This window comes from Chelmon rostratus, chromosome 14 (genome assembly GCF_017976325.1).
Source record: "Chelmon rostratus isolate fCheRos1 chromosome 14, fCheRos1.pri, whole genome shotgun sequence".
Classification (NCBI taxonomy): domain Eukaryota; kingdom Metazoa; phylum Chordata; class Actinopteri; order Chaetodontiformes; family Chaetodontidae; genus Chelmon; species Chelmon rostratus.
The window spans coordinates 10,231,158-10,243,359 of record NC_055671.1 but is presented as its reverse complement, the minus strand read 5'-3'; the positions used below and the strand labels follow the sequence as shown (position 1 = coordinate 10,243,359).

The 12,202-nt window shown below is 43.4% G+C and overlaps 1 protein-coding gene across 1 annotated transcript; it reads right to left on the bottom strand.

The window, feature by feature from the left end:
• Positions 1 to 352: 352 nt before the first annotated feature.
• On the bottom strand, positions 353 to 11,994 carry abcg4a (ATP-binding cassette, sub-family G (WHITE), member 4a). The gene is made up of 14 exons (XM_041952148.1): positions 11,766 to 11,994; positions 7,139 to 7,256; positions 6,861 to 6,993; positions 6,716 to 6,766; positions 4,638 to 4,783; positions 4,420 to 4,543; positions 4,094 to 4,208; positions 3,867 to 4,006; positions 2,712 to 2,810; positions 2,404 to 2,572; positions 2,208 to 2,308; positions 1,962 to 2,120; positions 730 to 848; positions 353 to 578 (listed from the first exon to the last, which is right to left on the bottom strand). Exons 1-14 carry the CDS (start codon positions 11,992 to 11,994, stop codon positions 353 to 355), a joined length of 1,929 nt encoding a protein of 642 aa, XP_041808082.1.
• Between the last annotated feature and the right edge of the window lie 208 nt (positions 11,995 to 12,202).

Here is a 12,202-nt window from a genome sequence, read left to right as displayed (position 1 = left end):
GGGAGTTCTGTTTCTGTATGGTGCAGATACACAATGTTTTTGGAAGTGAATGGTGATCTGAAATATATTATTAACCTGGAGGACAGCTAATAATGTGCAGGGTGTAGAACAACACTCCACAAACCTTGCTTTTTCTTAAATAACAAACTGTTCAAAGATAATATTATACTGTACAGTTTGAGTAATGGTGCAGCACAGCTTTCTGATGATTTCATGTGCTGGACTTGTGTATGTCTTTGTACATGTATGTGAAGTAAGGACAGAGAAAGACAGACTAAATGTTTGCTTACTATCTCACACTGCCGGGATACATGTGAGCGTCCAAATCCATGAGTAAATGCCTGTGGACGTCTTAACGCTCTGACTTGACTTTGTAGCGCAGAACCAAGTAAGTAGCCAGTCTGAGGACCAAGAAGAAAACCCCCAACACCATGAAGTCCACGTACAGTTTCGCATCCTCCACATCCAGAAGCTGCAGGACCTCCTCTGGCTTCTGGAACTTGCACACCAGGCCTGGACACTCTAACTCTGACCGGTTCATTCCATAGATGGAAAGTATCACCCCCTCAAAGCCGTACCTGAAAGGGGACACCTCATGAACCCAGGCTCATTTAAAGAAATTCATTTCAGTGAAAACCCATAAAGACCAATGACCAAAATAAGTTCAGCAAAAGTTTTGGTGGTCGAACACTTTTAGAGATTTGAACTGCATAAAGTAGCAGACAGTACCTGACATAGGAAACATAGGAGCTCCACTGTAGGTATTTAGGAATGGTGTCAAAATTGACGAAGAAGCCAGAGAAGAGGAGCACAGGTATGGCTGTGACTGGACCCACAAAGGTTGCCACCTGTGGAACAAATGAGCAGAAGTCAATTCAAAAACTCACAATGGACAGTTTACAAAAAATAATCAAAAACTATGTTGCAGAGCCAGAAATATAGTCTTTTTTATACCATGCATCCTCCTTCTTCTTTGCCTACATTACCCACAATGCAACTCAACCACTGACAGCTCAGCAATCAGAGATTCGAGTGTGTAGCAGCTAAGTTAGTGTATCCTTGAGCCATTAGCCTCAAGCAGATTTGATGTTCTACTGATGTTTGGTAAACTCACTTCTTTCTAAGTCCACACCAGTGTTGCACAAGTTTAAGTCAAGTTAAAGTAATGGTTGAGGGCATAGGCACAGGGCACAGCGTAGCCCTAGAGCCATGCTGGCCAATCAGAAGCCTGAAAAAAGGTATTGCTACCTAAAACTAGAGTTCCGATTGGGTTAAGTCCAAAACCAGCAACATTGATGGAGAGTTGGATTATGTAGCAGCGACCTCTGTAGCTCATTCTGACGCCTTCAGTAAAGGTGGAAGAATAAGAGTACATTTGTGTGTTATAATGTAAAAAGCTCCTGTTAGCATCAGCACTATTTTGGCCACTTCCGCCATTGCACAAAATCGCTTCATGTAAGGAGAGGCTATAACGGCGCACACTCTGTCGTCACAAGTCAAAAACTGCCTCTCTACACGTCAACACTGCAAACAGAGTTTCCAAACATCGTCACTCTGGAAGGAATATTTCAAGAGCTTCTTTTTCAGTGTCTTAAAACTGTGTTTGTGTGTGGATAAAAGGCCAAAATGCATAGAAAAAGCTATGTTTTGAAAAACACCCATGTACTTGTGGACTAGGCCTCAGTATGTGTGTGCACTGGAGGTTTCAAGTTTCCTCATCACACTTATTTATGCTGCCTATTGGACCATGGCTGGCTTCCTGGTTTTGATGTCACAAAATCACGCCCGTACAAACATGTCTTAAACTCTGATTGAAGGTGAGCACAGAGAAACTTTCCCCTTCAGCAGATGAATGTGAAAACTTCTGGTGTCAAACTCTTCACATACACCATTCTGCACAGTGGAGGTCAAAGTGAAGAAACAAAAAGGAAAAACACATTTTTTAGATGAGGGGTGCATACCTGCAGAGACGTGGATGCAGCACCTATAAGCAGACCCAGGGATTGGGCTACCAGGGCTGTGGATGTGGACAAGGCCATAAAGAGCAGGTAGCGACCCGCTTCTGGAGGCTGTTCAGTCATCCAGTACACTATACTACAGTACATGATTGGACAGATTACCTATAAAAGAGATTTTGGTGAGTTGCTAATTTGAAATATATTGTATGCATGCCCAAACCACTGTGTGCTTAATCATTTGAACATTACCTGGAATGGTACATCAGCCATGGTTTTGGCCAGGTAATAGGCCTTCAGGCTGTACCAGTAGTTGAGATGTTCCCTTATAAACACAGACATCTCCAGAGGAACTGTGGAACAACAGCTGCATTAAAATGTTTCCACTTCAACCAGAAAAACAACACTGCAAATCAATGTTTCCAGTTTCTCACACTCGACAACTTACAAGTTAGGATGGTGGGCATCAGGGCGGCGAACATGAGGAACAGCATGGAGAAAAAGAGGAAGCCAGTGTTGTTGAAGACCTTGCTGGCATCATTTCCAATTTTGAGATAAAGCAGGCCAATCAGCACTCCAATACACAGGTGGGACATCACCCTGAGGTGGGTCAGCACCTTGAAAATACACAAAATAAACATCAACACAACTCAAAAGCCCTTAAGCGACAGCAAGAATCAAATTAAAGCCGTTTTTCATAATAGGTTTAGTCTACCACAGTCTGAGTAGGAGTAGCTCACAGAATAATTATTTTACCATGTCCCTGCATATCGTAATGAAGGTTCTTTTGAAGAGGATGCAGAACTGTGTGGATGTACTGGTGGCAAAGCTGTGTTTCTCAAGGGTTCCTGTGTCCTGTGGGGAGAGACAGTGAGAACAAGGACTTAGTTATGTAATAGATACAAGACAACTGTTTGCAAAAAGGAGAAATCACACCCTTTCATCCCCTGACATGTGTGCAAATAAATGATTTGAACAGTAGAAGATTACAAACTGAGTGTTTATGTGACTGGAAATGTGTTTTTGGGTGTGTATTGTAACTTGCGAATGTATTTTATATCATGAAAGAAAAAGGGATTCAAGTAGTCCCCGACTGATCCTGGAGAGGACAGTGCTATAAATATCAGTAGAGACATACATTTTGTATCTAATTAAAGTGCACGCTGTGTCTGCACAGCGGCATTCTGAGTGAAAGCTGAAAAGTCAAGGGTCGCTACAGTTACAATAATATTGTAAATCATGTAATCAAAGAAGATGAAAGTTCAGAGGCACAAGCCAGAAAATGGTGATATGGATTTATATAAGAATAGAAAACACCATAATCGTCTCTGGTAAAGGTTATTGGCTGATGCCTGCACAGAAAACCCCAGAAGAAGATAGAGAGGGCAACGGAGAAAATCAATACTGATAAACTGTTTAAAGAGTCGAAGGGCAAAACTGCACCATGCACCATACAGAGTAATGGTGGAGAGAGCTCCCGGTGGTTTACATTTACAGTTTTAGCATTTAGCCGATGCTTTTATCAAAAGCGACCTATGAGGCTGAGAAAGAGTGAGAGAGAGGAAGCTGAGGAGACAGATCGATGGAGTGGTGGAGAGGAGGAACAGTTTGGGGAAAATAATAATGTGTTTTTGTAGCAATGCATTTTTGCTCAAACTGGAAATCATTTTGGGTTTTGAGATATATCACCTTTATTTCACATGTAAATGACTAGATTGCTTATTGTTTAATAAGTGCAGCCATCAGAAAACATTGAAGGGAACTGATGAAATCTGCCTGACATCGAACAGTTCTTTGAGATCAGTGAAGGCGGACATGTTCAGTGTTCTGTGGTTGGAGGGCTTCCATTATACGATGTGAGGCTATATAAGACAGGTGTGGTGCTACGGTGAGGGGGCTGCTATCACTCACACTGTGACATTGAGAGGGACAGGAAGAGTCGCTTTTGTCTCTGGAGTTCTTCTTGCTCTCGTCCGAGCACAGCCCACCCTGGACTGCCTCAAACAGCACTGGATTCAGATCCCCATACTCCCCCGACGCCACCTCGATGACTGGGGGCAGAGAGGACAAGCTTGTAGGAACAAAAACACCACACACACAAGTACATTCACTTGTACTAAAGGGGTAGCTTGACTTACTGAAATCAGCAGGGTTGTGATACGTTGGGCAGTGGAGGCCCAGGTTCTTCAGATACGGGATGAGGTAAGGGACTGTGCCCTTGTATATGCACTGACCCTGACTGAGGATGTACAGCTGGTGGAGGAACACAGGTACAGAGCAATCAACCTAGTTTCCAACACACTGACTTTCTGAATATTACATGAAGAACTGACGAAACAACAGGCCAGGGCATCGACTGCTGTGCCGCTGTGGATAAGATGAATCATGCTAACCTGTGCTGCCCTGCCTGAGCAGTGGCTAACGGAAGGCTGGACATGTCGAGCACTTTCAGCGCTCAAGTTACCTTATCAAACATCTCAAAGAGCTTGGCACTGGGCTGATGAATGGTGCAGATGATTGTCCGTCCTCCCTGAGCCAGAGACTTCATGAGGGAAACGACCTGGAAGCAGGACGCACTGTCCAGACCGCTGGGATGGGACGCAAGAAGAGAGAAGGATGCGCTGTTTAATCTGGATTTCTGTCAAGACTAAGCAGACTCAAACTCGGTGAGTAATATCCTACCTGGTGGGTTCATCAAAGAACATGACAGGGGGATTGTTGACCAGCTCGAGGGCGATGGCCAGTCTTTTACACTGACCCCCAGAGAGACAGCTGGTGCGTGTCTGAGCACATTCCTGAAGGCCCAGAGCAGTCAGGATCTCATCCACCTCAGACGCAAACAGGGACAAATGTGAGTACATGATGGTGCAAATCTGCTGTCGTGATACACTGTATCTGACCTTATGTCATTAATGGTCATGTGATGTAAAACAAATGGCTGCAGAGAAGATGGTGAACGTCAACCACGATTGTTACAGCCAGTTCCTCACCAACGGCTGTATAGGTCGTCTGTGCAAGTAAGTTGTTACGACCCATGTTTATTATTGCGAGGCAGTGACCTCTAGTTGCTATTATGTCAGGAGCAAAGGAGGAAGTCAGGTGACGTAGGAGAAAGAGCAATGCCTAGTACACATGTACATGGCAATTTTACAAAACTTAGCTTCTTCTATACGTTTTGGCCTTTTGTCCACACACAAACGGTGTTTTAGGGCACTGAAAATGAAGCTTTTGGAAAACTTCTTCCAGGATGAAGACATTTAGAAACTGCTTGCAGTGTTGACATCTGGACAGTGTTTGTCATTATCTCCTTTGTTTATTATGGCAAAGGCGGGTCACTCCTTTGCCATAGTAAACAAATGTATTTTCCCATCAAGCTACTGTGTCCCATTACAAATGAGTCCGCCAATCCACGCCTGCCCTGCTCTGGACATAGAGTGCTGTTTGTCTGCCTGAAGCTCCGCCTCATCTGACTCAGTTATAGACCTTGGGGTGGGCCTGGAGGTGGACACTGCTCAGCAATAGGGAACAGGATGTTCTTTTCTGTTCACATTTATCCACACTGTGCAATACTGTGACTTTCCTTTCTTAAAATTGTTTGGGAATTGGGTCTTTGTTTTTCATATGGCCCAGCCTCCAGCCTCTTTAGGTTATTCTTAGCTCGAATGATGCACAGCTGCTGTGGACTCCAGCAACATCACAGTGCACTAAGGCTAGATTTACATAGCACCAGTGTTTTAGACTAACTCAAGTGCTTGAATGTAGCCTACTGGTAATACCTTTTGTTCAGGTTTCTGATTGGCCAACCTGCTTTAGGGTTAGTCTGTTTTGAGAACAAAGGAGGGAAAACAGTGTTTTAGGAAACACCTGTGGCACAAGAAAGTCCAATTATGGAGGAGGTGGGGTGATAGATGGGCCAAACAAATAGAAGACTGATGATGGTGTCCCACGTGAAGTTATATTTGACTTATTTTTTACTTACATATTAAGTTACGTCATGTATGTAACAATGTTTTTAACCCAAACATTGATTTTTCCTAAACCTAACCACGTAGTTTTGGTGCCCAAATCTAATCTGCAAGGGTTTCTGCACATTAACCATGTGACGATGGAGTCCAGTATAGACAATCCCTGTTGCTGGTACTCTCCAATGATCATATATGTAGTTTTGGGAGTCATTGCCAATCAGCCTATTCAGTTATTTATGTATCAGGACGTATTGGATTGTTATGTACATATATACAGTAGGTCACATGATATCAAGAGCTGACGTGTTCTGTATGTTTTCCTCTGCTGTAGTATCTGCCTTCTTCATGGCTGCAGTGATTAAAGTTAAAACTAGGTTTTAAAATTGTGGTTCTTTGTTGTTTTGTTCATTTCTGTGAATTCAGCTATAGAATGTTCTTGTGTGAAGATGTAGCTTAAAGTTAGCTGGAACGTTACTTGACATCCACCATCTTGTCTGCAGCCAGCTCCCCCTGGAGAAGGTGGGGGGGGGGGGATTATTGTTTCTTTTAAAATGCCTGTATTTGACCAACCCAGTGAACCCAGTACATCATTACACTGATGCTAAACTATTCAATCTATACTAACCAATAATACCATCAAACAGTCTTACCCACAATGATCCAATTCAAACAAAGATATTCAAACTACTCAGGCATAAATAGCAAGAAAATGTCTGACATGAGACAAATTTCTTTTGTCTTTCCATCTGAAAAACAATGCAGTACATATAATTCAATCAACATATTTGGACTTACAAGTTCTTTTTTGACCTGTATGCTCTCATTCAGCTTCAGATTGGCAGAAACCTGAAAGACACACACAAGTCAATACATTATTACTGAACATTAGGATTTAATGAGGGTTTGGGAGCTCTTTTTAATTTTTTTCCGATGACCTCACCATCATGGCCTCCCTCACAGTGAGGTGTGGCAGCAGCATGTCATCCTGCATGATGTAGCAGGACATCTTCCTGAAAGTCCTCAGGTCCCTCGGCCGACCGTTCACCATGATCTGGCCCTTCATGCCCGTCTCCCTGTTTCCCCACAGAAAACAAAATAACTTTGCAGCCATTTTCTTCAGCGCTTTTAAAATCACATCTGAATTATGATCTTATAGCTACAAATATGTGGGAGAATAAGTAAAAGCTGTTCAGAAATCTGCACAATTGCACATCTCACCTGTAACCTGCCAGAATATTCATCAGAGTGGATTTCCCGGCTCCGGAAGGCCCCATGATGCCAATCAGCTCTCTGCTGTTGAATCTTCCCGACAGACACTTGAGGAGGGCTTTGTAACCTGAGAAAGAGAAAAAAAACCCTGTTATTTATGGTGCTGTGATTGGTCTGAAATTACATTTGAAGTTACTGTTCTGTGTTCAGTTTGCCTTCAGCAAACTGAACAAGCAAGTAATTTTCGTCATGGTCTATCTGCTTGATTGATTGTGAGTCTGCTCACTTTTATAAGACCTTTTTAAACTCCTGAGAAAGTGAACCAGGTGGAACAGCGGTTCTGGTTCAGTCTAATGGCTTTTTTCCACAGTTGACTCTAGTCTGTCTATGGATGGTCAGGCACATAGAGAACCTAATTTCACTCCAGCAGAGGAAGCCACAACGACTATATCTGAATACCAGGAACCCTCAGGCAGAGCTTGCAGTGTTGTCTGTTATAAGTGGTCAAGCAAACGCGTTATCACATATACAAACGTTATCCTCATTAGCAGGCTTCAATGACTGCAGCCACCATTTCAAAAAATACTAAATGGGGAGTTAAGACAGATAAAGATGTGCAAGCTGCCATCAGTGTCTGAGGAAAAGGAAGATTTCAAGGTAAAGTTGGCTGTGTGAAGAATAAAGAAGCAAAGACCAGAACATTTTAGGAGAGCTGGGCCTCAGGTGTGCAGCAAAACAGCACAGTGAAGAAAAGAAATGATTAAAAAAAAGACTACAGATCACAAGACCATCAGTGGCGCCAACAGAAAAACCACAAGCATTACTTCCCTGCAGCAGTTTTTAAACTGGTCGTAGTGGTGTGGCCTGCTAATGAGGATGGCTCAGATTTTTTCATGACGCATTTCCTAACCTTTCTGTCCTGGAAACAGTAAAACAACGCTTTTTTCAGCTGACATAGATACTGAAAGCTTCCAGATATGGAAAGTTAAAACGGGCTCTAAGTATCCTGTCTTGTTGTCGACCCTGTCTGCCTTACCTCACCTATTTCTCCACTGTCTGCAGGGGTGCTTCTTCCTATCTCGAGCTGTGTAATTAGGGTCTCAGAAGAGCTGCCAGCCCCCTTCAACCCTCACTCCATGAGTAAAGTAGCCTGATGGCAGTGCCCCCTCCTCCCACACGGTGTTATTACATCAGACAGCCTGTGCTCAGACAGTGAAGCAGCCGTGTTCTGGCATGTGGTGCATACTGATGCTCTAACCCGCTGCTGTAGGTCACACAAAATAATGGTCTTATCTGTGCAAGGCTGCAGGCACGTCCTGATCACCCAATCACATGAAAGCCACAGAGCACGTAGCTCACCACGCTGTCCGCTCCCGACACCATGAAGACACGCCGACTTAACAGTATGTGACAGTATACGCTCAGCGATTCCAGACAAGTCTCTTGGGTAATTTTGAAGTAATTGTTAGACAAATTATTATCAGTCATGGTTGAGGAGGGGTCATCACATGGTTCAAACTGAAGCCCAGGACTATAATGTTTCCATAAACCAGCATGATCCGAAGAAAAGTAGCTATTTTTCCTCACACTGACTCAGTGTTTGCTTCTTTACTTCATTATATAAATAACTAAAATTCAATCTCATGTTTAAAGGGTTGGCATCACAATCTCTGTATTTATCTTTAATCAAATGTATACTGATGGGTAAAGCTGATGGAGGATGAATGAGTACTCCACCGATTTAGCATTTCACTTACTTTACTGTTGGATGTGAAGTGCAATGACAGATTGTCTCCTTTATTCCATGCATTCTTCTTCCTTGTTAAACCTGGTATCTCACTTCCCACAATGCAACTCGACCGCCAATAGCTTGGTCAGAGATTCTGGTGAGTTATGCTAGTGCATGCTAATTTAGCCCCGAGCTGCTAGCCTCTAGCAGAGATGAGGTCTCCAGAGGTCTGGTAAACTTACTGTTTTCTAACTACACAAACTTTTTTTAAATTTTCACACTTGTAGTCGTCAGCCAACATTGACTCAAGTGACATCACATGAGGCAACTTAGCAGACTTTGCGCAGCTCCCTCTGGAGCCACAAATGGCTTTATAAAGCTTTTTCACATATGCAGAAGTACTCCCCAACACCTGTAAACGGACTCTGATGTGACGCCAGTGTCCCCCTTAAAGTTATCTGAAGTACATATAACTGCATAAATCAACTAATTTTAAGTCAATTTGACTAATTGTGGCAAACAGTAAGCAGCTTTAAAGAAAGAAACGAGTCTTTTAAATTGATGGCATATTAAGTTAATCTGTGCATGCTGTGAAACTGCACACAGAGAAAATGAAAATGAAGGAATGAAAGAACTAAAATAAAGTAGTAAGATAATTTTCTAATGGTCCATCCCTGTCAGATGGAAGGAAATAAGTAGATTACATACTCAGACTCTGCATAAACCACCATCATTCTTCATATGATAAACACGTAGTCCATTGCTTTGACTTCTGTTTGACCCTTGTCTGACCACATAATCTACAACATAACAAGGTGAATAAGCAAATACAAGAAAGAAACACACATCACTGTGAGCTGCATGTGAAAAATTTCCTTTCAGATCTGATTAAACCTAATCATACATTTTCGTAACTATTCTGCCAGTAAATGACAAAATGCTACTTTGCATCACAGTCATAAATTTGAGTTATCACACTGATGCATTTTAATCCCAGCACAGTCTACGCAGCACAGAGCACGTTTGAGTAAAAGATGTGATTCTATCTGTGAGATGACCGCGGCCCTCTTCATCCTAACAAACTCACATCATCGATGCAGGCACAGAGACGCAACGGCAGCAGATAACAAAACGCAGAGCTGAAATCACCTAGAGGCATGTAAACATCTTCCTGCTCTTCCTGTCGTTCCCCTTTCAAGGCAGGGCTCGTGTTTCACCGGGAGAATACCTCAACAGGAGGAGAATACCCCCGACATGAAAGCAGGCCACAGCAGCATCATCCTAACACGGATAAATGGCTGCCGTTGCCCAGAAGAGCCTACGATAACAAATGCAGACGGAGGGCAGCTCATACATCACCTACCCTTCCTGAACCCTTTTACAATAAAAGAAACAACTCTACATTTATTGCATTTACAGGGTCTTTATCTTATTAATCTCTTCCTGTTCAACACAGACATTTTAAGCAATGACTAATGCTTTAAGTAGCATGTGAGTGACTCAAAGACTAAAAACACATTAAATTACAAATGACATCATGTGTTCAGGGCTCATGGTGCTGCTTGTCACCTCCCCCCTCTATCATCTGTGTAGTTGCATATAATTCAGCAAACATGACATAAAATGGTGTATTTTTTCCAAGGAGAAATAATCACTGATTACAGAACCACACAGCAAAACAAAAGCCCTAAGCTCTATGTGACTGCACCTGTTTTACAGCTTTGATCAGGCAGACAGGGACTGCAGAGAATCAGCTCTGAGCTTAGCCTGTTAAATGAGACGCAAACGCCGACAAGCCCCTCGCAATGAACCACAGCGTGTGTCAGACATGAGCACTGATTATAAACGTAGGTGTGGCTTGTTATTTTATGTAAGTGGCAGAGGTAACTGGAGGCAGAGAGGGGTTGGATGTACAGTATATGACGGGGGTTCAGGGAGATTAGAGGGAGAGTAAAATGGCTGGCGAGCCTCTCTATGAAAGGCGCTGCTTAATTAGTAAACGCTGAGACACTTCCTGTTCACACATCATCAGCCTGATGAGCTGAGGCAGGCACCCTGAAGAGACAACACAAACAAAAGCGGAAGCCACGGGTTGATTTTGAAGAGGCTACTAAAGGAAAAACAAGAGCGTCGCCGCAACAAACAAAAGCTGGTTTAAGAGTCCTTGCTGTTCCTCTCTCTAGCCTCCTCACGAAGACTCTCCATACATTCAGATTTTCCAGTGGAACAACAAACACTCCTCTTCCAGGCTTTTATAATGCACATCAATATTACACAAGACAACCTGCAATGCATCACGCAGGGCCTCTCCTAAGGTTACGACATGGAGAATGTAAATAAAAGATTCCTCCGGAGTCCCCCATCCCCGCCCTGCTGAATGTACAGACCATAACAAGAGCAGCTAAAGAGAACAGTTTACAGAGGGTGGTGCAGTTGACAAGCAGAGATGACCGATGTTGGAGGCTCATCATTAGTAAGAGCAGTGAGTTTACAGCCAATGCTGTAATTCATGAGCAGGTCAGCCGTGGGCCTGACTCACTGCCACCGTCTATCGTCTGACAACCCGGGGAAAAGAGAGGCAAGCAGTGTGCCAACCTGTGAGCGTAAATTATTTACTATGTCTAAACTCTGCTGAGTGCAGCAAAGCTTGCAGGCTCACTGGCTGCAACAACATGGTGGAGGTCTGCAGGAGTGTGTGCGTGAGGACTGGGCTGGGCTACGTGTGTCAACAACAGACCAAGACTAGAGAGACGGCCGAACGCTGAGGAAAAAAAATATTTCTCTTAAATGTCAACCAAGGCTTTTAAATGCCTCCCTTGAAAATTCTGCACTCCAGATATTGATCGTCATGGGTGGTGCTGGCTTACTCATCCATCATGGTTACTATGTGAACTAAGCTTGCAGTACCTCTCCTCCTCCACCAGGGACCCTCACGGATGGTGTACGAGAGCTCATTGAACTCCAGGTCCACAGCAGAGCGACGTGGGAGGTGGGAGAAGCGCTGGGCCTCAGTAATGTGGTTCTCCACTTTCTTCAAGTGGGTGAGCAGCGGCGCCTCCTGAGGTGCTCCGCCGGGGAGTTTGGTCTCCTCCATGGGGATGCTGACCGAGCCCTGCTCCAGTGTCCTCTCAGCCATGCTGAAAGGCTGCAAAAGAGGACAGCTGTGTTAGTTTTTTAAAAGCTTAACTCTCCAACTTCAAAAGAGGAAGGTGTGATCCTTCTTTATATTCCTGTATTTTTATATATGAAGAACCTCAAATTCATTTTCACTCGAAAAATCCCTTAAAGCGAATCATTTCGGACACTAAAATTGGTCAATAAACAGTACAAACTAACATAAAACA